Source organism: Pomacea canaliculata, linkage group LG14 (genome assembly GCF_003073045.1).
Source record: "Pomacea canaliculata isolate SZHN2017 linkage group LG14, ASM307304v1, whole genome shotgun sequence".
Classification (NCBI taxonomy): Eukaryota; Metazoa; Mollusca; class Gastropoda; order Architaenioglossa; family Ampullariidae; genus Pomacea; species Pomacea canaliculata.
In genome coordinates this window covers 13,468,211-13,495,076 of record NC_037603.1, presented here as the reverse complement: position 1 = coordinate 13,495,076, position 26,866 = coordinate 13,468,211, and the positions used below count along the sequence as shown (strand labels likewise).

At 41.1% G+C, this 26,866-nt stretch overlaps 1 protein-coding gene across 1 annotated transcript in view; it reads right to left on the bottom strand.

Annotated features, from left to right (window-relative positions):
- The window catches only part of LOC112555351 (olfactory guanylyl cyclase GC-D-like), a 75,065-nt gene that overhangs the window by 39,213 nt on the left and 8,986 nt on the right, over positions 1-26,866 (bottom strand). Inside the window, exons 2-6 of the mRNA XM_025223711.1 lie at positions 4,599-5,711; positions 4,362-4,446; positions 2,851-2,956; positions 1,857-1,985; positions 1,165-1,242 (exon numbers count right to left, since the gene is read on the bottom strand). Of these exons, the coding sequence (XP_025079496.1) occupies positions 1,165-1,242; positions 1,857-1,985; positions 2,851-2,956; positions 4,362-4,446; positions 4,599-5,711 (1,511 nt within the window). The remainder of the gene's footprint in view (positions 1-1,164; positions 1,243-1,856; positions 1,986-2,850; positions 2,957-4,361; positions 4,447-4,598; positions 5,712-26,866) is intronic.

Genomic DNA, 26,866 nt, shown 5'->3' with positions numbered 1-26,866 from the left:
GGTAGCTGGAAGGAACGGTCACTGCGTAAGGAAGAGAAAGAGTTATCTGTTAAGTGATTTCGTTTCCACAAGAGAAAGAATTTAACAAAAGTTTGGTCCCTTGCACCATCAGCGCTCGCGACGCATGCGCAAACCTTCGACTAAATTTGTTTTCTGGGACAAAAGAACTCTTCTACCCATCGATCACCGTCTGGGGGAGGCAACCGCAGCATGGAAATATCTGTGCGCGGAGAACTCCAGTTGCCATCTCCTTGACGAGGGCTGTACTTTCTACGTCGTGCTGACGTGCCAGGAGCCACTCAGGGACCGTCCAGAAATATCGCACCTTTCACACGAAAATGGAACCGAGGCCCCGGACTTACGTCGTCAGACTCGCAATGAAGTCTGGGTAATTCAAGTAGTGTTTGCACTCGACACGACAGAAGGCGGGACCATGATGGCAAGACAGGAAAGGAGCCGAGGACAGCTTGCGGAAATAATTAGGTATTTTCTGGAATTGAAAAAAAAAAACCTCCAAAAATTGCCCTTACAAGCTCTTTGTTTGCAGTTGCTTTTATTGGTGTTTATTTTTAAAATTCTTTACCATCAGCAGGTGCACGAACTTGTTTTTCTTTGCTTAAACCTCTTTGTACTTGCGAATCAACATGTAGTTTGGAGAGGCGTGAAAAGTAATGAACACTCCGTGAAATATGTCAGAAGATACACGATTTTATAAGCATAAAAACATGATTTTATATCTCGAGTTTTATTAAAATTGGGGCTTATTAGTTCAATATAATGTAAAACAATCTTTGATTTTGTTTAAAAGTGATGTAGTTTGTTTGTCCTGCTGCTGCTCAGAATATGATGCGAACACAAATAAATTTGAAAAATCTTGAACATGAAAGATTTTGCAATCATTAGGGAGAAGGCATTCCGGTTTTCAGTTTTAGTGTAATTTACAGATACAGAACATTTACAGTACTAGCCAAACAAGTATGAAATCATGTCACTCTTTAATGTATCATGTCAAGCTATATTACATGTCATCACATGTATTACTCTCAGAATCGTCCTAACATTACCATGGTGTCCAAGCTTTCTAGGGTCCATGAACATTCTAAGAATTAAAAAATTGAATTAAAATACTTAATGTTAATAATATTGGTTATGAATGCTGCTTACCATGCGGATGAATGTGTAGACTTTGGACTTCATCTCGAATGACTTGACTTTCAGCTCCTTTACATGTACGAGATCTCCCTAAGGGACATAAATGCAAAATAACTTTTTGAGCTGATTTTCTTGGTGCTTAATCATATCGTATCGCACATCGTCATAAAAGATGTTAATAATGGTCGATTTCCACTTCCAGAATAGAAGGACGGAAGAAATTAATTTTTTTTCCTCCTCGGGGGATTGTACTTCGCGCGTACAAAAGACTTCAAAGACTTAAAACTAGTCCAACCTTAAAAGACTGACGGTTATTTGTTGGTCTTGTCATCAATATATTAACCTGGGAAAAAGATTTGTAAATTTGTACATCACTGTGGTGAGTTTTAAGGAAAGAAAGAAAGAAAGAAAAAATACTAATTAGGTTTCAGTCATGGCTCCGTCTTCAACATTACTTCAACAACCAACTCGGAGGTCATGGTGTGGGCTCTGCAGGGTCCCGCAGGAAGAGTTTGCGAAAGTCCTCACCTCCATCTAAAGCCAAGAACTGTCTCAGTCCCTGGCAGCCCGGCTGCCATTCGGTGCTAATGAGTCTACACCGTCTCGTTCATTAACTTATTGGCTTATCGACGAAGAGTGGGCAAGGGGAGGAGGTGGTATCGAGGGGTATGTTGACTACGGTCCCACCCACCCGATTGACTCACATTGTAGCGAGCTGTCTGAGTGAAGTCGCTCAGCTCATTAAGGCTGCCGGTGGATCGCGAGGCCAGGTCCGACCCCCGCAGGAGGTCCGGTTTGGAATTGTCCAGCAGGTTGGTCCGACTCTTCAGCAGCTAAGGAGACAACACAGAATCATTCTTGCTTGTTAAAAGCATAGTGGTACAATTTGTTTCTAGGTAACTTAATGGGTAGCTCTTGGTGTAGGATTTTATTTCCCCAAATCTGGATGAAGACCTTTCTCAGATCCCACCTACTTCTGTATTCGAGAGAAGCCAAAAAAACAAAAACAAAAACAAAAAAAACAAAAAAAATAAAAAATCACCATGCTCAGAAAGTGATCAAGCAAATCTCATCTCTTGTCGATAGATACACCTCATTAACAACCGATTCCAGCCACCCCTCCTACCCTATTGGTTGTAACCCTGATGAAGTATTAGTATCCACACATTGTCTTATGTCTGTGTTGTTGTTATCTTTTCTGTACATGGTGATGTATATAGACGTGTAACAAAAAGTGGAAGTGGATTGGTATTCCTTCAGATTTATGGAAATATTATCTTGCACCAAACTACCCAGTCGAAAGAAAAAATGCACTGTACTAAACCTTTAATAGTCAGGCATGGTTAGCATCTTTTCTTGAACGAAAGAAAATTATTGGCTAATTGCGCTGTTATGATAATTGCATTGTATACTTTCCAAAGAAATGGAGGAGGGAGGAGTTTGTAGATGTTAGTTCTATGTGAAGCTTATGCGTGTGAGTGCATGGGTGAGAGCTTGCATGTGTGAGTATGAGTAGGAGACCATGAGTGTGTATTTAAGGTATGTGTAGATATATGTATGTATATGGGACTATGTGAATGGGTGAATGCATTTCTCTCTCTCTCGGTCTGTCTTCTTTATGTTTTGTCTTTCTTTCACTCGCACTTTATCTATTTCTTCATTCTCTCCAGTGTCTTTTACCTTGAACATGTCCCTTACCTTTGACCCTTTGTTCATGTCTTTCTTCAAAATGAAGATGAGGTCATCTTGGCTCAGAATGACCTTATTTGGACCTCGTGTCATCTCCTTCTTCGCCCAGTACCTCCTGCACATGATGCATGCATGGCGACTAAGCTAAAAGCCCAAATCACTTTCATACTATATTGCCATCTTAAAGAGATTCCTTCTAGTCTATATTGTCGGCCATTACAGTTGGTCTAACTACATTACAATCTGTTACAGCTAGACTCCTTTCACACTATTTTATCATCTATTTCCCGTAGTTTTCTTGTAGATTATGTTATCATCTGTCAGATAGTTCTAAGGAGTTTTAGGCATTGCACCCTATTCTTTTATCTTTTAACGAGAAAGAATCCAAGTACCCCTGGACCATTCCCCCGCCAGTCACTCAAGAAGGATGTGATCTTACTCATCGATATAAATAAATATCGATTATGAATAATCAGTTCTAGATTTTTTTTCATGCAAAAGAAAATAGCAAGAACAAAAACACCCTATATACTTAAGCAAGAGGAATTAAGCATAAATAACAATGTTTAAGATCACACAGTTACAGAATAAGAAAGGGAAAAATATATTCCTGAAAATGGGTTCACGGGCCATTTAACACAGCATGCCTTGTTATTACCACACTATAGCCGCAGTCACTGGAGTTAGACGATGTACAACATATAATTCAGGCATGATTATATTACTGCTGTTGAATGAAAGAAAGAAAAAATGATGCGGGTGAAAAGGGAAAAATCTCCAGAAACCATCTGTTCTTTGTAGGCCGCCTCTGCAATTCTCATTGAGAATGCAGAAAAAAGTTGTATATCGTATATGATTACACACACACACTCTAGTTATGCATGCTTTAGAAATCAGCAAATACACTTAAATCTGTATTTATACTTTCAAATGAAGTTCAAGAAGATTTATGCATGGACTGTCTTATCGAAATGGAGAACCCAAGACTATTAGTTCACAGCACAAAAAAAAAAAAAATATTGTATGCTATTCTCCAAGGAATAATTCACAGAAAAAAAAAAATCTAGAAAACTTACCAAGAATTTCTGTAAAAGTAAACGTATCAAAAATGTTAAATACAGCATAAACTGTGCTTATTAAAGCAAATAAATAAATAAATAAAATTGTGTGTAGTATATGAACTGTATGTTGCTTTACGAGAAAAGTCGAGATTTCACGGTTGTTATGATACTGTTTCAAACGGTGACAACACAGAAAAGACACACTCACGTATAGACAAACATGTTGACAGAGAAAAATACACAGGATACAGAAAAAAAACTTTGTAATTATTTAAGAGAGCACATGGAAACAAACACACACATATATATATACACTTCGAGCACACATATAAAGAAATAATCACATTTATACAGACATGTACGCGATGTCTCACATCCACAAATTCACTCCCACATGCATGATGAGTGACATGCTTAATTAATGAATAACAATTATTGAAATGCAGCAGAAAGACTCACTTGATAAAAAAGACGACGAATGCCACGATGATAGCCAATCCAACAGCAGTGGAAAAGATGGCGATGATGTAGATAAATTTAAAATCTGCGTTAGAAAGAAGACAAAGACAAACGATCCCAACTAAGATTTTATGTAACACTTGACACATTACAGTTGCTACACATCCTGCAATCCATAATGTTACACATTTTCTCAACACATCTCAGGTAAGACATTACATTACACACACAGCTCACCTGAGGTGTTACAATTCTCCGGCAGCAGGAAGCAGTCGTCAGGGGCGAGAACCTTTCCACCAGGCCACGTGATATCCTGCACCCGAGAGACGTGCCACGTGACAGCTGACGTGGCGCTCAGGTGCATGACTTTCACGAAGCTTCCAGAACTCTCGCTGTAGTCCCAGACGACTGCGTCGAAGACCGGACGATTGTAAAGGTCCACGACTACCCTGCCCTCTGACCCCTCGAAGTCGAGCGAGCGGATCTGCGACAGAAGATGCTCGGCGGAGGGGATGTTGTTGCTCGCGGACAGGGAGCGGTTGAGAGCGTACCCGAGCAGTAGTACGATGTCGTACAGAGCCATGACATCCGGGTATCTACTTGACGCCATGTTGGCAGCTCGCTTTGACCTCAGACCACCATGGGGGGCCTCCATCGGGCAAATCGACCCGCAGTCTAACAACACTCCATTGTTTGAATCTTTAACACTCTCATCATCTTCACTTGATGAAGACAGAGAAGAGACATCCGTGCGATGGTTAACTCTCGCAAAAGAAAGGTCCTGTTTGTTAGACCTATCACGTGACACAAACCTGATCTCTTTCTCTCTGTTCATTTTCAGAGACAAAAATGTTTCAGTTTGTTCCCCTCCACCTACTACTTTCTTTGGATATGACAGTTTATCTGGATTTACCCTAATAATGTCTGGCATATTATACACAGAAAGTTTCTTTTCCACATTCTTCAAGTCTTCAAAATATCTTTTGCTCGTTGCACTAACCTCCTCCTTCGTCACGTCACGTATATGTAACGGTTTGTACGCATCCAGCTCTTCATCTCTTCTGAGTTCGGAGAAACCTTCTTCTGCAGATCTTCGTCGCCTTGTGACGGATGTCAACGTCGATGAGTTGCTATCCGAAAATTGCAAGGAAACAACAAACACACTGTTCAGAATATTTACACCGTTCGTAGTGTTGTTGCTTTCTGGTTTCAGCGACAGAAAATAGTCCAAACGGACGTCGTATGGATTGGCGATGATGACGATGAAGGCATGCGATGTGGCCATGTCAAGCTCCGAGGCCGCCGTGAGCACAACGGTTGCATTGTTTATATCCATCAGCAAAATTACAGCTGAAAAAAAAACAGAAAAAAATAAAATTAGTTTAGCTAAAATCATTGTCACGGTAATACATATTAATTACATTACATAAATTACACCGCATCATGATGATATGATGGAATGCGATAAAGTTGTAATGTTTTGATTCATTATCATCCTCCTCCTGCTCTTCCTTCTCCTCCTCCTCATCAGCATCATCATCCTTTCTTGACTCCTGCCTGGTCGTAACAATTTTTTGTGTGACAATAAGTCAAAAGTTAACATCATTTACGGTTTAAGCTGTATTTTTGTTGCACCAAATTTTGTAGGGGCCATTGCCATCCTTATTATAATCATATCTTGTTTCTGTTGAATGACATTGTATATTTTATATTTTTTTATATAAAATTATTCAAGTCCTGTGGGAGAAATTTCATGGATGAGCTGCTCTGTCTGCGTGTTATGTCATTCTCCACATGCTGTTCACGAAGATTAAACGAATAAAATCAATCCCCGTCTCAGTGGTCCTTGATATTACCACAGACTTTTTCTATTTTCTGGCATTTTCTAGAATGTTCTGAATGACAGGCCAGTCAACTGATATATGTTGTCGGCCCTTTTTTTTTTCTTTTTCATTATCTTTCTCCCTCTCTCTTGTCTGCTCCTTTTGTACTCTTCCCGTAAAACCGTCTTTAAATTTCTAAACGATGATGAGATGTTCCCCTATAATTTCAATTTTAGCCTGAGTCGCTTTACCGTGATGACATCATCAAATGGATCAGGTTACGCCTGATTATCTCCCTTCTCGTTCTTGATGGAAAATAACAGTTAACAGTGTTCATATCTAAGTTACACGCAGAGTTCATCGTTCGGGCTGATCAGCGTTCACTCACTCGCATCTTTTGGCCTCGGATGACAGTTATCTTTAACGATGACGTATGCCGTGACAAACTCGACGAATTTAACGCTCGGCGGGAGAACCCACAGGCGCCTGGCCTCCAATGAGGGGAGAAAACTCCTGTCTTTGCTTTGCGAGCAGATAACTCCTCACGGATCGGGGGAAAAGAGGTGGGTTTTAAATGAAACACAGAATTGGAACTAATTTGCACATTCATCCGTGAAAAAAAAAATAAAGAAACACTTTTTTTCTACCTTTTCCTTTTTTAGGGTCTTCGTCAAGGGAGGATCGGGGCAGGGGTTGATGGGAGGCTGGGCGGCTGGGTGGCTGGGTGAGTGGAAGAGAGGGGGAAAATGAAGCAGCGGGAAAAATCGAAACTTCATCGTTGGCGGCGTTTTGAAAACTGCAGCAGCATCCAGTTAGAGGTTGGCTGCGTTGTGTTTATTTGACAAATCTGCGGGGAAGCCTCCATGACGAGGATTTTCAGCTCAAAAGGTTGCAGAGATTTCGTTTCATTAAGACTATACACACAGGCAAGCTATTTTCAATTCATTATTTTTTTCTGTCTGCAAAAGGCATGGATTTCTTTCTAGATCAACATGCTTCTCCCTTTTGAGAGATTATCTTGAAAGGGAGACTACTGGGACGAAGTAAATAAAACTTCCATGAAACGGATTTAATAAGCTTTTGCAAGCTTTTTTCTGACGTAACCTGTAAGGTTATTCAGAGTCTTTGTTAACAGCTTTTACATTTTTTTTAATATTTCTGGGTCTAACAACAGCAAAGAAAGATTCTAGCTGTCTAGCTGTTTGTAGTTCAGCTAGCTGTCTACCTCTCCGTCTAGTTCTTTGCGTATAGACGTCAGAAAGTCCGTTGCTGTATGTGAGTGTAAATCAGTCCGTTATACAAGTGCTCATCGTCGTCAAAACCATCATCATCGTCTTCTTCTTTTCCAACCAATTTTTGCAAATAAAGGTGCAATGTGCAAAAAAGATATTACCAAACTTGCATGAAAATTACTTTCTTAATTGAAAAATGCCATTACGGCAACGCATTATTTCAGGCTTTGTGTGACTTAAACTCTTTTTTTTCACTCACACCAGCCCATGAATCTGTGTGGTTTAAGGTTTAAAATCCCAAGACGACAGGGGCCGAAGTTATTAACCAAAGGCACACCCAATTTTTAAAACTATTTTTGCTGCTACCAAGATGGCGTCTAATGATAACAACATGACTCGTACACGTGTTTCCTGCTGTCATGCCCTCATCATGCACACAAGCTGTAATAATGGCATAGCAACAAGCAGACGAGTGTCTGTTTTCTAGTGAAAAAAAGGTCTACAGGTGTAATAAAATCGTAAATTGAGAAAGGTTCTAGTTAAAAATTCTTTACTGGTTCAAAATGGCGGTGTGACTTTTGTGCACTAATACCAAATAGTCAAGTGAATGCTATTACAGAAAAGAAGTTTTTTACAAGACATTTATTTGTCTATCAGCAGATCTGTAAATATGTAAATCTAGTCGTTGCATGCGTGTTTCTCTCTCTGTAGATCGATCCGTCCATCTCCCTGTCTTCGAGAGAGAAAATTATTCGTAAAAATGACAGCATATTGCAATTTAATACAATGCTTGCAAAGTAAAACAAAAACAAAAAGTTATCGTCAAGACGGTAAATTAAATTTATCATCATCAAGAGACATGTCAACATTGGATTATGGATGAGACATAACGGAGCGAGTGCACCAGAAGTTTTCTAACGGATAATTATCATTTCTTTTTCCGGACAGCAAACATTAAAAGCTTAACAGAGAAAAGCTGTGCACGCAGAATTATTCTTTCCTCCGGTCTAGGACTATTTCCCCTACTTTGCTCTGCCAAAAGTAAAAAGTCGTTATTATTTTTAAAAAATGGTTAACATGGACATCCCTTTAGCTTCCCACGGTCCACCTCTAGACCTTCCATGCACAGAATTTTAAGGGAGGGTAAAAAAGAAAAATAATTCTGTTTTTATAATAAAAGGTGGTGACAAAATCTTGTAGATGTAACTAGACAGTATTTGCATTTAATATAATCAATTTCCTTGGCCTACACTAACTTGCATGAATTTTGATGCACATGCAAACGCCATTATAAACACGCGCGCGCAAACACACACACACACACCTATAAGCCCTTTTTTGGCACGCCCACAATACCATCATTTACATATTTTTAAATTCTTTCTCTATTCAGTAAAAAAAAAAAAATAGTTATGATGAAAATAACAACACCTTATTCAGCCTCTCTCCTTATCTAAAGAAAACTAATTGATAACTCATAAAGGGCTCTGTCTCCAAGCATCGACTAATCTCATCTCACAACCCTCAAACCTGAAATTAATCTCATCCTACACCCACAACATCTGCTATGGGCGTGGCCTGGTCATTAACTCCACTCTTCATCTCTTATCTACCGCCTCATCCTCAAAACAAAATAAGACAGGGTGACTTCAGCTTCACCCAGTGCATGGGGTCTGGTCTGTATTCCTCCTCACAAAATAAAAACACATTTTTTGCTTTGTTGTTGTGGTTTTTAAATCTGCGAGGGGAGTAAATGTGTGTGGAAAGGAGTAGGAGGGGAGGGAACAAGTTTTGTTATTTCGAAAGAGTGCATGCCCTTGGCAGTAAGCGGGTGGTTACCTTTTTGTCCTCTAAATCTCTCGAGCAGAAATGATGGCACACGCAATCAGAGGTTTCGTTGTAGCAATGCCAGAAGGAATCTATTTTTTTGTTTGTTTAACTTCTTCAGGGTAGGTGGGGTGGAACTTTTAATGTGGAAGACAAGCACTGAATGTGGAATGTCACCCCTTCCCCATTTTTGCTGTTTCCTGTGCTCGTGATATTTCGGTCATTGAACTTTGACGCACAATTAAAATGATGATGTCATAGTCGTCGATGACGAAAAATTTTCCAGAATGCGTCACAGCTTGGTGACGACAACTAATAGTATGACACGACTGCTTCAGCTGCTGCTTCTAAATATTTTATGTCACCATTCAAAGTGGCTCGAGGACAAACACTCCATTTGTCTCGCGCTCCCTCCCGATTCCCCACGTTCTGGAGGAATTCCCTCACACATTGTTCCTGGGCTGCGTGCCAAAAGTGCATTTCTGGAATCCTGTTGTCCAGCGCCATCGCCAGTAAACCCTTGCCCCACTACCATCAGCGTCAGCCTGACACGCATTCACTTAAGCATGTTTCCTGTGCTAGCAACACGGCCCGCCACTTATTCAATTTTTTAAAGGGAAGACCGGCGGGTCGGCAGGAGGAAGCGCGAGCGTGTCGTGCGCAAAGAAGAACGCCATGGCTGTTTGTCATGCGCAGAAGTGAACAGATGAAATAGGGTCGTGCGCAAAATGGAAAAACAAGCATTTTTCCTCCCAGCGCATAAACAGCGTAGACTAAACACTTGTTTATCATGCAAAGAGGAAGTCATTTCATTTGCAGGGGTCAGCGGCTGACACTCCGTTTTACGAAATGTGTCACACTGAAAACTGCAGGGAGCTGAAAATTTAGTCATGTGACTTTACAAGTCCCGGGCCTTAAATGACGCAAAAAACAACAACCAAAAACAAAAACCAAAAACAATCAAGCAAAAAAAAACAACAAAACAAAACAAAAAACAAAACAACAAAACAAAACACAAACAAACAAACAAACAAACTCTAAAACATTTGTATCACCCGGTTCATTAAAGGTAGATTATTAGTGGCACACAACTCTTTGTTGAGTGTGTTCATCTCCCCTACTTTTTATTTAATGGAATCGTACCATATGCCTCTGTTCAAGCCCTGTATTTCTTTAACTAAAATTATCTGCAGTTACATCTCGCTATTATACAAATCACACGTGCGGCTGATTTAAATCGATGAATAATTACAAAGAAACTCGAATGCTCCATAACTGCAAATTAAAAAGTTTCTCGTTGCACTTTTATTCTTCACCAGGAAACGCACTATTAACATTCTCTTTCTCCTTGTAGATGCACTACAGCAGCTTCTATGCATTACAGCTTCCACAAGAGCAGACACGTCAATTCTCCGTAAAATAATCCCAAACAAGTTGACAAAATAAGACACCAGCATTGGCCAGGAGAGATCACATGACTTACGCAATACCAACGTCATGACACTTACTTCCACTACTCTCACCCAGCGCTGCTGCTATGATGTAGGCCGAATACGCCTCCAGTGCTAAAGCCTTTTATACTAAATATTAGAAGAAAAAAAAACTGAAATTAAATCTTCTTACGGCAAAATTCTCACCCCCCCCAAAAAAAAACAACAACAACAAAAAAAAACAAAAAAAACAAACAAAAAAAGTGCTTTTTGAAATTTGCGCAGGTTAAAGACCTGTTTGTCCTTTCCCTACATTTTGGTGCCTCACTCCCCAGCATCTCCTTTCCCCACTCGTGACTGGTCCAGTACTTTACAATGTGACAAACACGGGGTCATGACCTTTAAGTGGTGAACATTATAAGGGCTTAAAACTTGTTTACAAGACAGATGCAGAGTAATGACTTGATGGCAGCTTGTGGACCTCCATCGGCATGTAAGGTAAAGTCCACGAAGCGGAAACCTAATACCAGAGACTGAGCTGCCTTCGTTATCCTGTCAGCACCCAGCTAATGTCAGGCATCATTACTGGAAGTCGAAAAGACCAAAGAATTAACCCGTCTGTGAGCATGCGCAAGGACCATCCGCAGCTGCAGTAGACTGTGAACTTTGACCCCAGTCTTTTTCATCTTAATAGTAGCTCACCAGGCAACAGAAGATGGTAAAGACATGATCAAAGTGGGGTGTCTTTATCTCGCCCGTTGAATTAAGTGTCAGTCAGTTACTCTGATTAACACACTTTCTTAAGGACTCATTTTTATTCTTTTTATCCATCTTTTCTTTTTCGTCTATCGATCCGCTTTTTATCTGTTCTACTGTCTCTTTGTCTTTCAGTTAAACACTTGACAATAATTTAAGTGCCGGGAATTAGAAAACAAAACAGAAAAAAAAGTTTGTGTGTTCCATTTCTTAAAAGATCATGGTATGAACATGGATCAAACATGAATTCTCTGTGAATTATGCCTGTAGTGCAGACGACCCTCGATTTACTATTCAAATTTGAATTTAAAAAAACACTAAATGGTTGCCTGCTACGGGACCGAACTCTGGTACCGTTGTCTCCATGGTCTTGCTCCAGGAGATCTGTCAAAGTTGTTAACACCTTACCAAACCAGTCTCTCTCTCTTTGATGCTCGTGCTGACCTTCTGCATGTGGCACGTATCAGCCGCTCTTCGACCGTCGTTCCTTTTCTTTCTCTGTCCCCAGTGTCTGGAATCCTGCCAACATCACTTCTCATAAGTCCCACTTTCCATCATCCACCCCGCTCTCTCCTCCAAATTTCCTTTTTCTGGAAAACTTAAAGTAGCTGGCTGCTTTCTTTTTTGTACCCTCCACTCCTCTGGGCATTTGTCACTGGTTTTTTTTTTTTCGTGTGTGAAAGACATAGAAATTATTCAACCGACTATGTCAAAGCGCATTGAGCTTGCTGCCTTCAAGGAAATTCGTTAAAGAAAAGGCTTCATCATCATTAAAAATAAAATTTCAGTAACACCTTTTTAAAACGCTTTTGCAAAACATCATCTTGAGCTTTTTCTGTGTAAAACTGTTTATCCGTTTCTTCTGTTCATCTTCGATAATTAGGGCTTGTGCAATCTTTGATGGTTTATAAAGAGGAAATGATTTCTGCAGCAGCACTGAGATCAAGCTGACATAATATTTTCTAGAAAAATGTTTGAGCATCCGCTTTTAATTGTCAGTCTGAACATATTGTCAAACAAAGAGCATACAATCTTTGCCATCGAACAGTTTTTCAACGCAGCTTTTATTTTATTTCTTTCATTGAAAACTTTTTTTTTCCTTTGTGTTCTGGCTCCGCCGTCTGTCTGTCCATGATAAGAACAATTTGAACAGCATTGTCAATACAAAAGGTAACTGGTGTCAGACAGAAGAATTTAGCTTCCTTTTGTGTTTAGCAAATTGTCAGAAAGATATCTATCTCTGTGTCCATACCAGAAGGTGTAGAAGCCTGAGAATTTGTTTTATTGAGCTCAGGTAAACTGAACAGGATTGCCTGAAATCATTTGCTTCCTCGGAAGTCCAGCTGCTCACCCAAGCAGATGAATTGTTAGTGTGTGATGATATTATATGTGTCCTAAGAATGGTCTAGATGTAAGATTACATGTTTTTTTTTTAGTTTTCTATGATGCACATGTAACTAGTACTTGTCTATTTTTTAACCGATAACAGTTGAGTATAATTGCCCAATAGAATTAATAAGGTTGGAGATTGCTTTAAATGTGACCATCACTTTTTTATAAACATGGCCGCTTTTATTTATCAACACGCCCATTACTTATTAAAAAAAAAATGTCACGATTACTGATAACACGAGCTGTGTCATTATTGCACATTTTTAAAATTAAGAACATTCCGCGTGAGTCTCCTTAATTTTGTCAAACTATCGAAGACAAGAGAACGCATGCAGAATTATTGTAATTTGTAATTGTAATTATTGTAATTTGATCATTATGGAGACGGCCCATAAACAATAAATAATGCATCAAATAATATTGCATACAATTAAACTATTACACAAAACAACCTCCCTTTAAAAACAACTAACATTAAAATCAAACCAATTTCAAATTCAAAAACAAACAAAAGCAAAAGTGTGCTTTGCATGGACAACTTCTCCATTGTCATTCGCCTGTCACCTACGGTCACGGTCGCGCGCATGTGACAACACAAACAAGTTGTTTGCTTGCCTCCAAGACATCGATTTCAAATGGCCTGCTCGTCACCTCTCTTCTGGCCCAGGGAGGACCAAAAATAAGTCAAAGACATCCTGCAGCTATTTGTGCAGTTGGGAGAATACATGTCCCGGACAGCCGCGAGCAATTTACGGAACGTTTGTGTCGTGCGAGGCCCTGGCAGTTGGCACCGACGCCATTGTTTGCCTTGACGAGCACACATCGCCTCGGCAACGAAGAAAAGAGGTGTCTCTCAGGAATTTTAGAGTCCAACTTGTTCGCCTTCTACAAAATCGGTCAGTTGCATCCTCCTCTTCCTCCTCCTCCTCTCCTCCTCCTCCTCCTCCTCATCATCATCATCATCTCCTCCTCATCCTCATTCTCCTTCTCCTCCTCATCATCATCCTCCTCCTCCTCCTCATCATCATCCTCATCTTTGTCTTTGTTTTTCTACTCGTCAATAATAATAGTAAATCCTAGGAATATAACAAGGAAGTAATATGTAAGAAAAGATAACTTTAGTCATTTCTTGAAGCCTACGATATTGAAAAAAAAAAAAAATTATTAAAATCGAGCTACACTAAGAAAGGATTAAATTTCTAATTAGCCAACACAAATTACATAGGATTTTAATTTTATTATTGGTGGTGAGGTGGTGGTGGTGGTGAGGGTAGTAGTGCAGGAAGTCGGTGTAGTGAACGTTCGCTATGCACGCGGCAAGCGCCTGCAGACTGGTGTCGCACACCGACTTAACCCGATGAACATTATTCCAGTATCCGACTTCTTCACGTAATCGATAAGTATGGCTGCCTGTTAGGCAAAAAAAGCGCCATTTTTTTCGATGGGAGGAGGTCAAGGGTAAGAACAGGAAGAAAGAGGGAGAGAGATTGAGCGAGAGAGACAGCTTCGAGAAAGAAGCTAGAGACAAAAAACAGGAGAGAGGGAAAGGGGAAGTGAGAGAAAGAAGACCAGGAACTCATAATTGGACTACTGTTGTTTTTTAATGTGCATGAGGCAGGTGACAGAAATGCGCATGAGCAAAACCTTTGAAAATCCAAACTACCAAGATGGCTTCTTATGACGCCATCATCCTTTTTTTAAAATAATATATCAAACTCTAAACCGCCTATTAGTACACCTTGAAGTAAAATTCAATGTAAAGAAGGAAGGTAAAATAAAGAAATAAAAATGCAAGCTTTGTTAGACAGACAGACAGACAGACAGACAGACAGACAGACAGACAGACAGACAGACAGACAGACAGACAGACAGACAGACAGACAGACAGACAGCTCAGTCTTATGATCTCATCTGTCGGCCATAGTATGAAATATCACATGCGAGTTGGTTTAGATTAAAATAATTTTTTGAAACAAGTTATTCGAGATTTGAAAAATTGATTTTCTCGGCTATAATTCAATGTTCTGTCAATCCTTCTTTTGAATATTCTTCCAAGGAAAGTAACACATTTAACTCTTGTCTCATTGTTGTTGCCATGGATACAACAGGCATTAAGGCCAACATTCTTATGTCTTGACATCCACGACAAAATAGAAAAAAAAATTAGTTGAACCTGTGAAACTTTAGCTTCAGCAAATAGATGAGTTATCTTTCTTGAAATCGAAATAAAATGCGTTTGTGTAATGAAGCTAATTATTTGCAATGCCCTCTAAGGCAGTAGACCTTATGGAGGAAACCAAGAATAAGTGCATAACTAAGTGCAAAATCTGTTTACAACAACAATGTTTATTAAAGAAAGAGTTTGTTCTTGCCCTTGCTCTGTACAACTGCAATTCTTTAACGCATCTTATCTATTTATAGCATCAAAAATAGAAATGCGGATGGCGATGAGATTAACTCAATTGAAGTAAATCGACTTTAATCAGAATTTGTTTCTTTGAATGGAGTTTGTGAACTGAACCATGAAGGACGAGTTTTAAATTAACGCCTCAAGATATATCTCTGCCTAGAGAGAGAGAAAGAATATTTCCTTTCTCTGCGGGATGACCAAAGCGCTTGCTCTGGCAACAGGACATCATCATCTTTCGGACACCGAGCGCCGAGGGGTCTGTCACGTGACCAGCTCGTGCTGACTGTCAGCTGCTGCTTCGTTAAGCAACTGAGTCCAGCTGTGTCGTGTACAAAAGAAAGTCGCTCCCGCTGGAAGGGAGATGGAAGCCTGAGGCTGAGGAAGGAAAAGAGAGTTGTCTCTCTCGGGGTGGATCAAGGTTCGGAGACTTGTCTTGAAAAAAGCCCCTCCATCCTCCCAACCCACCCATCCCGAAGTCTATAGTGATCATGGACAGCGGATGCGCGAACAATAGTTACGTCACGTCCGGGCTAACTGAGGGGCAGCCATCTGTTCGCAAAGGAAGCCAAGGATGGAGTGGACAGTCACGTGAGATTACCAGACACGTGTCATCTTGGAAACAGGAAGTGGCTTCGCTTACTTGAGCAGACACTTGAAGATAAGAATTTTCCGTGGACAGAAGTCATATAATTTTTTACGATCCCTCCACCTCATCCTCCCGTTGCCTGGTCCGTCGCTTATAGTCATCAATGCCCGTTGACCTACAGCGGTTGAAATTAAGCAGTAGAGACCTCAGAGACTCTAAATTAAAAACTCTCGGAATTAAGCGGTAGATAACCTTGGTGTGCTAAATTCATCAGAGTATCCGTTTGAAGTTGGACTTACTTCTCCTTCACAGGAATCAGTGAAGCATTACTGCAGGTCAGGCTACTGTCGCTAAAATATGAAATAAAAAAAGAAAGAAATTGGGAGCTGGAATGAAAGAAAAGCAAGGAAAAGAGCAAGAGAGAGATGGGAAGAAAAAAAAATAACAATGAAAGGGAAAAAGCTAAATTAAAAGCCTTATTTTGGTGCCAGAGATCTGATGCGATTGCCTGCTCTATTGGCCTAAGTCCTGGCCTGCTTTACAGCACGCGCTGACCAGGCCTGGCTTGATGGGATGGGATGGGGATGGGGATGGGGATAGGGTAGGGTGGGCAGGGGTGGAGGGATATTGTGGTCGATTTTTCCAAGTGTCAGCTTAATTCCAGGCGTGACTCTGTGATGATCACGGGAAGCCCTCCACTAAATACTCACGCGCTGAGCACTAGGAGTGTGCACTGGAATTTAGCCCTCGCGCCCTTGCATGCGCGTGGAAAGAAAGACACTTCTTTCTCCCTCCACCTGCTCGAAAATAATAAATTAAACAAATAGCCTAGTCTTAATTGATACACACTGACTTTCTGAATCGTTTCCACTCAGACTTCCGTGTAACCAAACACTCATCAGGGTCTCGTACAACTCTCGCGAGGTACGAGAATTCTTCCATGTCGGGTGACGTCATCAAACCACCCAGAGCAAAAGCTGACATTCGATACCGGAGAGCAGTCATCCGAACGCTGGTATCATGGATACAGTTTCAAACATCAGTGCAGCGACAGAGAGGACAACTCTAGCATGGCAATGTCTTGTCAAAAGGATTCTCCTACGTCACGTGTTCGACTCAATTTGTTTTCTTTCGCGAAAGAACACAGAACACGGTGACCTCAGACAACCGGCGCGCAGATGTGTTTTAGACTCGATTAAGTAAGTAAACTGAGTAAACTGTTCGTCTGAAATCTGAAATTCTTATCGTAAACTATTTCTAATATTCGCCTGTATATATTATTTAACCCACCTTGCCATTTCACAACAACAGTTTTCTTTTCCTTGAATATCAATAAATTTATCTTTCACAGACATTTTCAATAATATCAAAGAATTTCTTCCCCCTGTCTCCTTACCACCCTCCTGTATAATGATGGTAAAATATAGTAAAATACTAAGCATCTCTCTTCACGACCATCAGACTCGGAAGCTTGTCTGACTATCCGCAGCTTTCATCACCTTATTGCACTAAACAGAATCAACTTACCAAAATCGAGTTTGCATGTGTATAAGTTATTTTCATCTCGAGTAGTTCCTTATTATCCTGGAATGAATTTCTGGGGCTTATGTTTTACAAATACCTATCTCCTGGAAGAGTATCTTTCCCCTTCGTTACCGCTATCGACGAGACTCGCAAGAAAGGAAACAAATGTCAGCAAGATCCACTTGGTGGATGGTAATGTCAGCCACCAGCGACATTTCCGGGGCTTCCTCTTGGTGTCTAAGCCACTACTTAGACTCGAGTCAGTGGAGAAACGGTTTTCTTGGCATTATCAGGAGCGCTGGCATCATCAGGGCGGCTACTTAGACTCGTGTCATTAGAGAAATAGTCTTGCTGACATTACTGAGACCGCCACCATCGTGGGTGCTCGTTAGGACCTCGCTATGGCCTCGTTGTGAAAATACAGCAGCTGCGACAAGGTCAGAGGTCACACACACACACACACACTAAACAATTTTACCCTAGGATAGATTACCGTTGGCCATGAACATCGTAGTCTGAGCAATTATGTCACAAACAGTAGAATACCTCTGGGGAAGCGTGGGGGAGGGGAATGGGGAGTGTAAACTTTGTTTACAGCGCCAAGGAAATACAGACACGTCACGAACCTTCGACCTGTCTCTCCCCCAAGAAGGACAAGTTCCGAAACCGATGCCCATCTTGTCCTTCGCGTGTCTCGTTTAAGGAGAAATGTGAGCTCGGGCAGTCGGATTGGATTGTTTGCAAAACGTTGGTTATCTCCCATGGGGGAACTCTCTACAACCGCAGCGTTGCCTCAACGACCGGTACTCGGGCGACCGTGGAGTGGCGGTTTGTGTCGGGAACGAACTGATTGCCGAGACAAGGGCGGGACGTAGACTGGGCACTTGGACGGACGTGGGACGTTAGTTGGCGGGAAACTGAGCTGCATCTCGGGAGAGACAGAGAGAGAGAGAGAGAAGAGAAAAGAGGAAGAGGGAAAGAAAGTGAGTAAGAAAGAGGAAGCTTTTAAGAGAGAGAGAGAGAGAGAGAGAGAGAGAGAAATGGATCTTTTTACATGTCTTTGAGTCTGTTCTAGCCTTTCTCTTCTCCGTCTTCCTTCCGCCAATTCAGCCAATCGCGGAGGACAAACTCTAAGGAACTACAAGCACACTGTCAATGATCCCCACAGCTGTGCCGCCGCTTGACCCCTCCACTCCATCCCCGACCCCGAGTCCTCGTGCAATGAGTTTCAAGGAAAGAGAAAAACGAGGGAACTGAACAACCATTTTGAAAAGAAAACGATCTTATTGACTCTGTGACGTGAAGTGGGTTCAGAGTATCTTCAGGTGACAGGGTCAGGGTTAGGGTTAGGGAAGGTCAGAGAGAGGCTGTCCTTAGATTGAGGAAGCAGTCGATAGAGAAGCAACTGTAACTTTTTTCTTCTCAAAACACAGAGACGCCAGGAGAGGAGCGTGACCTGCCCACGAGCATGGGGGATGCTTCCCAGGGAGGTGCTGCCAGTCACGACACCGCCCTGACCACCCACAGCCAGCAGCGACGGCACGACAGCAACAACAGCGACAATTCCCGCCTGTCGTTGGTCGTTTTGTCTCAGAATTGATTCCCGCATTTGTCGCCATAGACCTCGGGAAGGTGAATGTAATGGAACCACCCTCAAGGAGAGGTCAGGAAGTTCGTGGGTCGAATAATCCAATCCCTCACTTTTTATTTTTGTTATTTACACAAATCATTCATGTTTAATTTAGTTGTAATTTTTGTTGCGTAATAAAATGGAAGAAGATCGTTAGAAATGTTTTGTTAGTTGTGTACTGAAAGATTAAAATCTCTGCATTGTAAACAAACAAGAAGTTAAGGAGCAAAACAAGAAGCTGCACACCAACTGGTACTGGTCACGGAACCTACTGGCCTTACCACCCGGAATACCCATGTAGTGGTTTTCACGACACAAATCAAATTAGTTTTAATTACCAGAGAGATCTACCTTTCATCAGTGAAGCGGAACAACAACAGGTGTTCACACGTGGGTCTTATCTAGCCAGTCGTGTTCACACATGAAGAATAATTCAGATCATACGTGGACTTTATTAGCCAGGCGTGTTCGCATGTAAGGGAGAGCAATCTCAGTGTGTTCACACGTGAACTCCAAAAGGTTTGGTATGTTCATGATCAAAACTTTCGTTGTCATCATCATCATCATTCATCATCATCAAATCCTACTATCTGTCTGGCTCGGTTCTGTCAGCTGGTCTGTCAGCTGGTCTGTCGGCTAGTCTGTCGGCTGTTCTGTCAGCTGTTCTGTCGGCTAGTCTGTCTGTTCTGTCGGCTGTCTGTCAGCTGTTCTGTCGGCTAGTCTGTCATTTGTTCTGTCGGCTGGTCTGTCGGCTGTTCTGTCAGCTATTCTGTCGGCTGTTCTGTCAGCTGGTCTGTCGGCTAGTCTGTCGGCTGGTCGGTCGGCTAGTCTGTCAGCAGGTCTGTCGGCTAGTCTGTCGGCTGGCTCCCTGCCACCAGCATCGTCTGTCAAATTAAATCCTCCCCCACCATCAACGACACGCAGTCGCAATGTTTGAACTTCGCAGCTGAATTACAATCATCCCTCCCCATCCCCCTCTATATTTATCATGCCATCCCATAGTTTACCTTCGCATGCACCGCTGCTAAAAGCCCTCAAACGCCTCTGCATCCTTTTTTTTTTTTTTTTGAGACAGAGAGTAAGAAAAAGAAGTTCAGGATCACTAACACTATATTAGCGCGATCAATGGCCTCCCAGGTATGTTTGTATCTGCCCTAAGTTTGATTTCCCAGCAGAAAAAAAGAAGTTCATAGAAATGTCAGCGGAGGAATATCGTAAAGCTTCTTTGGTTGTCGACATCCTTCTGACCCGAGCACTGTGCCAGTCGCAGCTGTCGTTGGCGCGGATATAAACACACCCTGGCTGCCATCAATTTTTTAAATTGATGGTTGCACAAAATATTTGGCCTGCAGCGGGTTCACAAATGGCAAGCACGTGACAAAACCCTGTCGGACAGCTGGATTTTGTCAGACAGCTGCATGACGTCAGACAGCTGCAGAATGTCAGACAGCTGGATTCCTCGTAGATAATCATGAAATCCATTTCTCCAATCACTCTAATGAACTGCATTCCCGCCTCCTTCATAAGGACATGCAAGTCATGATCAATAGAAGCGGTGTCAGGGAAAAGTAGTCTTATCTTCATTGCTCTAGGATAAGTGTTAGGGTAAGGTTGAGGTTGAGGGCAGTTTACTTAGGGTAAGGACAGTATAAAGTTAGCACTACCCTGACACTGTCAATGTTATTCTTGTAAGATTGTTCGACAGTTTATAATTGGGATAACACTAGTCCAGATTAGTACCATAGGTTCTCGGTTTATGGTCAGATAAAAGTCATTTCAGTCCTAAGTTTTTTTTTTTTTGAGAGCAGCATCTTCTCTCGCTTTCTCTCTCTCACACTCCCTCTTTCTCTGCCCATGTAAACCATAGTCCTGTATAATCCCCATTGCTATGCAAGCGTTTGCTCCGAACACTTAATGTCGTGTTGTTGCTTCATTGTTTATTTGTTTCTTTTTTTAGTCTAGAAATTTATGCTTTCTTCATTTTGACTTTTTTCTTTGTATGTTTGTGCACGTTGCGCTTTTGTAATGCTTAACGAATCTGCTGTTAAAGTAAGAAATTGAGCTGCGAATCGGCTTCTTCCTCCTCCTCCTATTATTATGATGATGATTGATGATAATAATGAATAATAATAATAATAATAATAATAATAATAATAATAATAATAATAATAATAATAATAATAATAATAATAATAATAATAATAATAATAATAATAATAATAACCACATACATTTCTTTTCAGTTCGTATATAACATCACAACAAATTAATGTGAGACAAAGAAAAGAAGGACAGTAAAATTTTTAGTCTGCTTTCGATTGTGAGTTATATGAGGTCGGTACTTGATCATATATTGAGAAAGAAACATGATACTAAAACACGGCAAATCTAAGGTGAAAGGGTGCAGAAAAAAAACATCTTCTGTAACAACCTGTATAAGAGAAGTAGGAGATGTAGAAAAAGTAATGAGAGCCAGAAGATTGCTCAGAGAAAGAAAGTTCAAAGTTTCAAACCCTAGATTGAAACAGAATGAAGACAAAATAAAAGATTGAGAAACGAATACCTAGTGTATAGACTTGCAGGAAATACTAGAGAGTAAAGCCGCCATAACTATGAACACGAGAAAAAAAAAATCTGTCGGACCGAACTCGATTCCTATGCGGTCCGTGAGTTACAATCGATGTCGGAAACGCAGCGGTTGCTGTGGAAACGTGGTTGAGAAGAAATTTGATCACGTTCAGTCCGAACGCTAACAAGAGCCAGAACTGTGTATTCTGTCACTTGCAGCAGCAGCAGCAGATCGGCAACTTCACTAGCTGCTGCACCTAAACTTTCCCCCTTTCCCCATCCCCCATGCTTCCCCGCGTGCTTCACTCGTGTAAAATTTCTTCACGCGTTGTTTCAGAGTTGCCGAGGTTTGAAAACATCGTGGTGTTATTGCGCGATGTTTTGGTAATCCAGGTCTCTAAGACAGGTAATGGCATGTTTACCGAATACTACTGTCGAAAATATTTAGAAATCTTATTTTTAAGCATTAGTAGAAACAATTCGTTATCAAGCGGTCAGTTGTTTTTATTAAGTCGATTAAAGTAAACATCACGTGGTGTCGCGTGTAGTCATGGTTCCAGCACTCCATACCATGTCTTCAAGGATGTATAAAGTGTTATCATTGATATGTGTCGTAAGTAGGTAAATTCTTTACGAAACCATCCTGTAGCTAAGTGCGGTAACTCTCTTCGCCCTCTTTGAAAATGGGAGACCACTCTCGTAACGTATTAGCGGAAGTACGTTAATTGTTTCTGTATTGGTGACGACATTAATATGCTCTCTCCAAAACGGTCTAACATCTTCTGTCTAGACAAAAATAGACAGAAGAAACTTATTTTGTTGTTAATACATTACAGTGAGGAACATTTTGTATCGAATGTTGTTGAAAAAAGCATTTATTCGGCTCCATTTTTTGAGAGAGAGAGAGAAAGAAAAAAAAAAGACGAAGAATAGCAAGCAATGCTTGAGAAAAGCAGACACACAAACAAACGGGTATTACAAGGTTACGGCCTTGTTGACAAACAGTTGCAGGGAGGGGGAAGGGTCGTCCGTCACGTGTGGACCTGGTGTCCTGGAGAGGATTTATTCGTAAAACAAGCGGAAAGGAAGCGTGGGCGAGCAGAAACCTCTCGAGAATTGTCTAGCTCCGTGCCTGTCGGGAGAAACCTTTCACGTGCTGCAAAGTTTTGCTGCAGCAATAACTCCCCACCTTGTTTATTTTAGTCAAACCTCTCTGTCTCTCTCAAACTCCCCATCTCTTTTTTTTCTCACCGTCTTTCTCTTCTATTACATGTATACATACATGAACTTATATGTCGGTGTATGTGTAAGTATATATATATGCCAAATATACAGCACAGAAAGCACTAGATATAAACAACATATTAATAATCATCTCCTTTGGTTTATTTTACTAGATGATGATGATGATGATGATGATGATGATGATGATGATGATGATGATGATGATGATGATGATGATGATGATGATGATGATGATGATGATGATGATGATGATGATGCAGTGCATTTGTCTAATGGCCTTCCTCAGCATCAAAGCCAAACTCAAAGTGCTTTCCGCCTGCACACGCATACATCATTATTACAAACACATTAAGCACATACTCGCGCGCGCTTGCACGCACACACTCGCACTCACGAACGAATGACACAAACACATCCATTCTGATAGCATCTGTAGGCATCAACTGCACCTTGACACACGCACAATCAACACCACGCTCGGAGCACACCCGGAGGATGAATGAAACACAAGAAAAAACCCAAAAGACAGGAAAGAAACAAACTGTAAAAGGAGGTGAAGACGTGAACAGGACAGACTGCGACAGACTAAATAGTTCTCCGTGCGATTCACCGCCCTCTTTCCTTCTCTCTTTCTTCTTGTCTGTGTGTCTATCATTTGAAATCAATACATTTTTTCAAAAATATGTGAAAGACTTTTCTTACTTTTAAAATAACGTGTGTAATAAACACAGCGGCAACAACTAGTCAACAACAACAACAACAACAACACTACTCCTAATCATGTTACCGCTGGTTCCTTGGCAATCAGTCGCTCACTACATTATAAAAGCACTCACCGCACGATAAGAGGCCTTCACCCCACATTTTCTAAATTTTTGGGATAAATTATTTTTACTTTTTTCAGCCTCCATCTAGCTACTTCGCCATCTCTTCATGGACTTCATTTATGAAAATAGCATCTCTTAATGCCAGGTTCATGGTTTTTTTTTTCAGAATCCATTTCCGTTTCCTGCTTAGTTTTTCATTTTCAAACTTGAAATATAAATAGAACAAGTCTGGAGTTATATAACTCTTGAACCATTGAAGACTGCAATTTAAAAAAAAAACACTTGAATCACTCTACTACAAGATACCTATAAAACACGACACTACTGTCACACACTACTGCAGTAAGTTCAGATGTGTTCGTCATATACGGCTTGTATCATCTCTAACAACAACGGTAGATGAAGGAATAATAATTCTTCATGAAACAAAGACTAGACTAGTCTGGTCTGGTCTGGTGTGGTGTGCGAAAAAAAAAAATTCAAACAAATTCAGTAATGTTAAAAACTGAGTTCCGGCGGAATTCAACGCAAGCATCCGCTCAAACCGGATGTGCAGCCGAAAAAAATATTATTGATGATGTAAAGAGGAGAGGACCCTGCCGAGACAGGAGAAATGTACATTACAATCAATATAAAAGAGTGGTAGAGACAAGTACAAAGATGGGGGTAGGATGGAGTAATAATAATAACACACAAAAAATAATCAGCGTATTCGTATCAAACATTTTTCCAGAAACAGAAGGACCTTACAATAATAAGAGTTCAGTTGTAGAGCTGGCTTCCTGTCAAACAGACGAGCTCAGTGATCTGCAGAGAAAGAGCAAATAAGTGGCCAATGAAGAAACAAAACATAAAAATGAAGGGTGGTATGACACAACAGCACACAATGTAACGATGACCAGTTTCGCTTGAGAAGAACGCAGGATGAAGACGAAGCCAGATGGAGACCAGAGAGAAGAACTCGGTGTAGAAAACAAGTCATCTTCAACTAGTTTGTAATTGACATATATATATATACTTATAATAAACACTTACAAGCATACACACATACATGCATAAATTCACCTACATACGCAAGTACATATGCACTAATACACACATACCGACACGCACGCACACAATCACATCCGCAGAAGTAATTTTGTTTCTACTTTGATTCTTCATTCCTCATTGCGCTAATGCGGTATCTTTGATCTTCGGATTGAAAGGGGATCCGGCGATCCGTCAGATATTGCATCTACCCGAGAATGGAGCTGGCGGATACACTTTCCATCACACTGCTGGGTAGAACAACCTCCACGGAGCTCAAACCCTCTCTCCTCCACGCCTCTCCCCTCCTCCCAACTCAAACACACATCCATAAAGAGCAGCCCACTGACTAATAATCAGCCCCTGATGTGACGCCAGGGTGAGGACCGGGTGGGAGAGAGATCGATGCCAAGGAAGGCTACAAATAACGGGTCATTTTTCTTCAAAGCCTGTTTGTACCTGACGGGTATGGACACGTGCTTGAGCATTGAAACAACGTTTGTCGGGGGAGAAAAAAATTAGCCGTTTGTATTAACACCGTTCAGCCGCAGAAATCAGAAGACGCGGGGGCATCAGGTTCATTTGGTGCAATTCATACGTCACTGGCTTCGTGATGTTACATGATTTGGCCTGAGGGTATTGTGTGATATTGGCTTGTTATGTGAGTTGTGGTCAGTCTGTTGCCCAGTGGCAAGGTTACAACTCTCCGGCCAAATTTTATTCTTCTACTATTAATTTTTCTTCTCTCTGTTTATTTGCTACGTCACCAATGGATAAAGTTTACCGAACAGGATCTATTTCCGGTTTCATAAGCGACTGATTAATGAGGCTACCTGACCGACTGGCATACTGGGAATTCTCGGGAAAAGACTGCGCATGCGTTGTTTAGCTAAGAGAAGCATAAACACTCGAAAAAAAAAAAATACAGGAAATTGCATAAAATCAAATTTACTAACTCTGACAAAATGGTGCAGCTGAGGGGAATATGAAACCAAAACAGTAATTTATTTTCCATCGAAAACAAAACAGCTCACGAAAACATGATATATTCTAGTCGTCTGTCATGGCGTCTGCTAGCCTCACACCATGAAATCATCCACAGCTGTGTTTACCCAACGGATCTGTAAAATCATAATTGTCTTGTTTATTTATGAAATCTCGAAACATTTTCTGTTCGCTTTTGTGGAATTAGATCAAACGCGATACCCGACCTATTTTTCCAGGAATGTTTGCTTTATCCGCTACACGATGAAATGCTTGCTTAGAGGGAGGCTTTGACGAGCCTCGAATTCGATATTTTGTAACCGTTACCTGCCAGGCAGCACCTGGGGCATGAGGTTGGACAAACGGGTTCATGACAGCCCTGGGCTAAAATGAACATTGTAAACCCTTCAGCTATCACGTGACCAGGCCTGAATTTCTTCGACTTTGGAATATATTTCTTTATTGCAAAACCAAAGAACCGTGAAACCCATGGGTCAAAGGGTTAAGATTTGGGTTAAGAAAGGCCCTTCCTACCTGTACAATAGTTGTTACAACCTAGTAGGCTAGGAACAGGATCAGATCATTGCAAAAATAAATTAACCGTTCAGTCCCAACGGAAGTCGGCCATAGCAATAATGTTAGCTCAGTCAGACAATAATCGGGTTACAGACAGGATGTGAAGACTAGTCGGGTGATGGGAGGGGAATATGCTAGGTCACGGCAAGGCAGGCAGCCCTGTAAACAGATGCTACATGCAAAGAAAGAACAGTTTGTCTGAGACGAGATCTGAACCCAGGACAACTACTCCTCAGTGTCTTAGTGACAGGCGCTAACCGTTACCCACCGGAGAGCTCATGACACTAGACAGGAAAGATCACTGAAAGGACCTTCGAATTTGAAATTTGAAAGTTAAAATTCCGTTCTGTATACTGCATAAAAATTTATTTTATATTATACTGGGATACATAGCAAGCATGCACGTAAAATTTTCTGAATCCTTGTTGACAGAATAAAACATCTTTGACAGACAGACAAGAAAAATCGTTCGTTCTGCACCGACTGTGATTTATTCTCCACCTGCCACAAAACCTTGGCGAGGAAGCCATTGGATACAGTCTGACGGATTCGCCTGTCTACATCCAATTTATTTCCTGCTTCGCTGACGGACCGTCCATGGCGGACAAGCAGGCGACCTGTCCTGCTGGCGACGAGCACCTGCCAGCGAGCGGAGTGAGCACGACT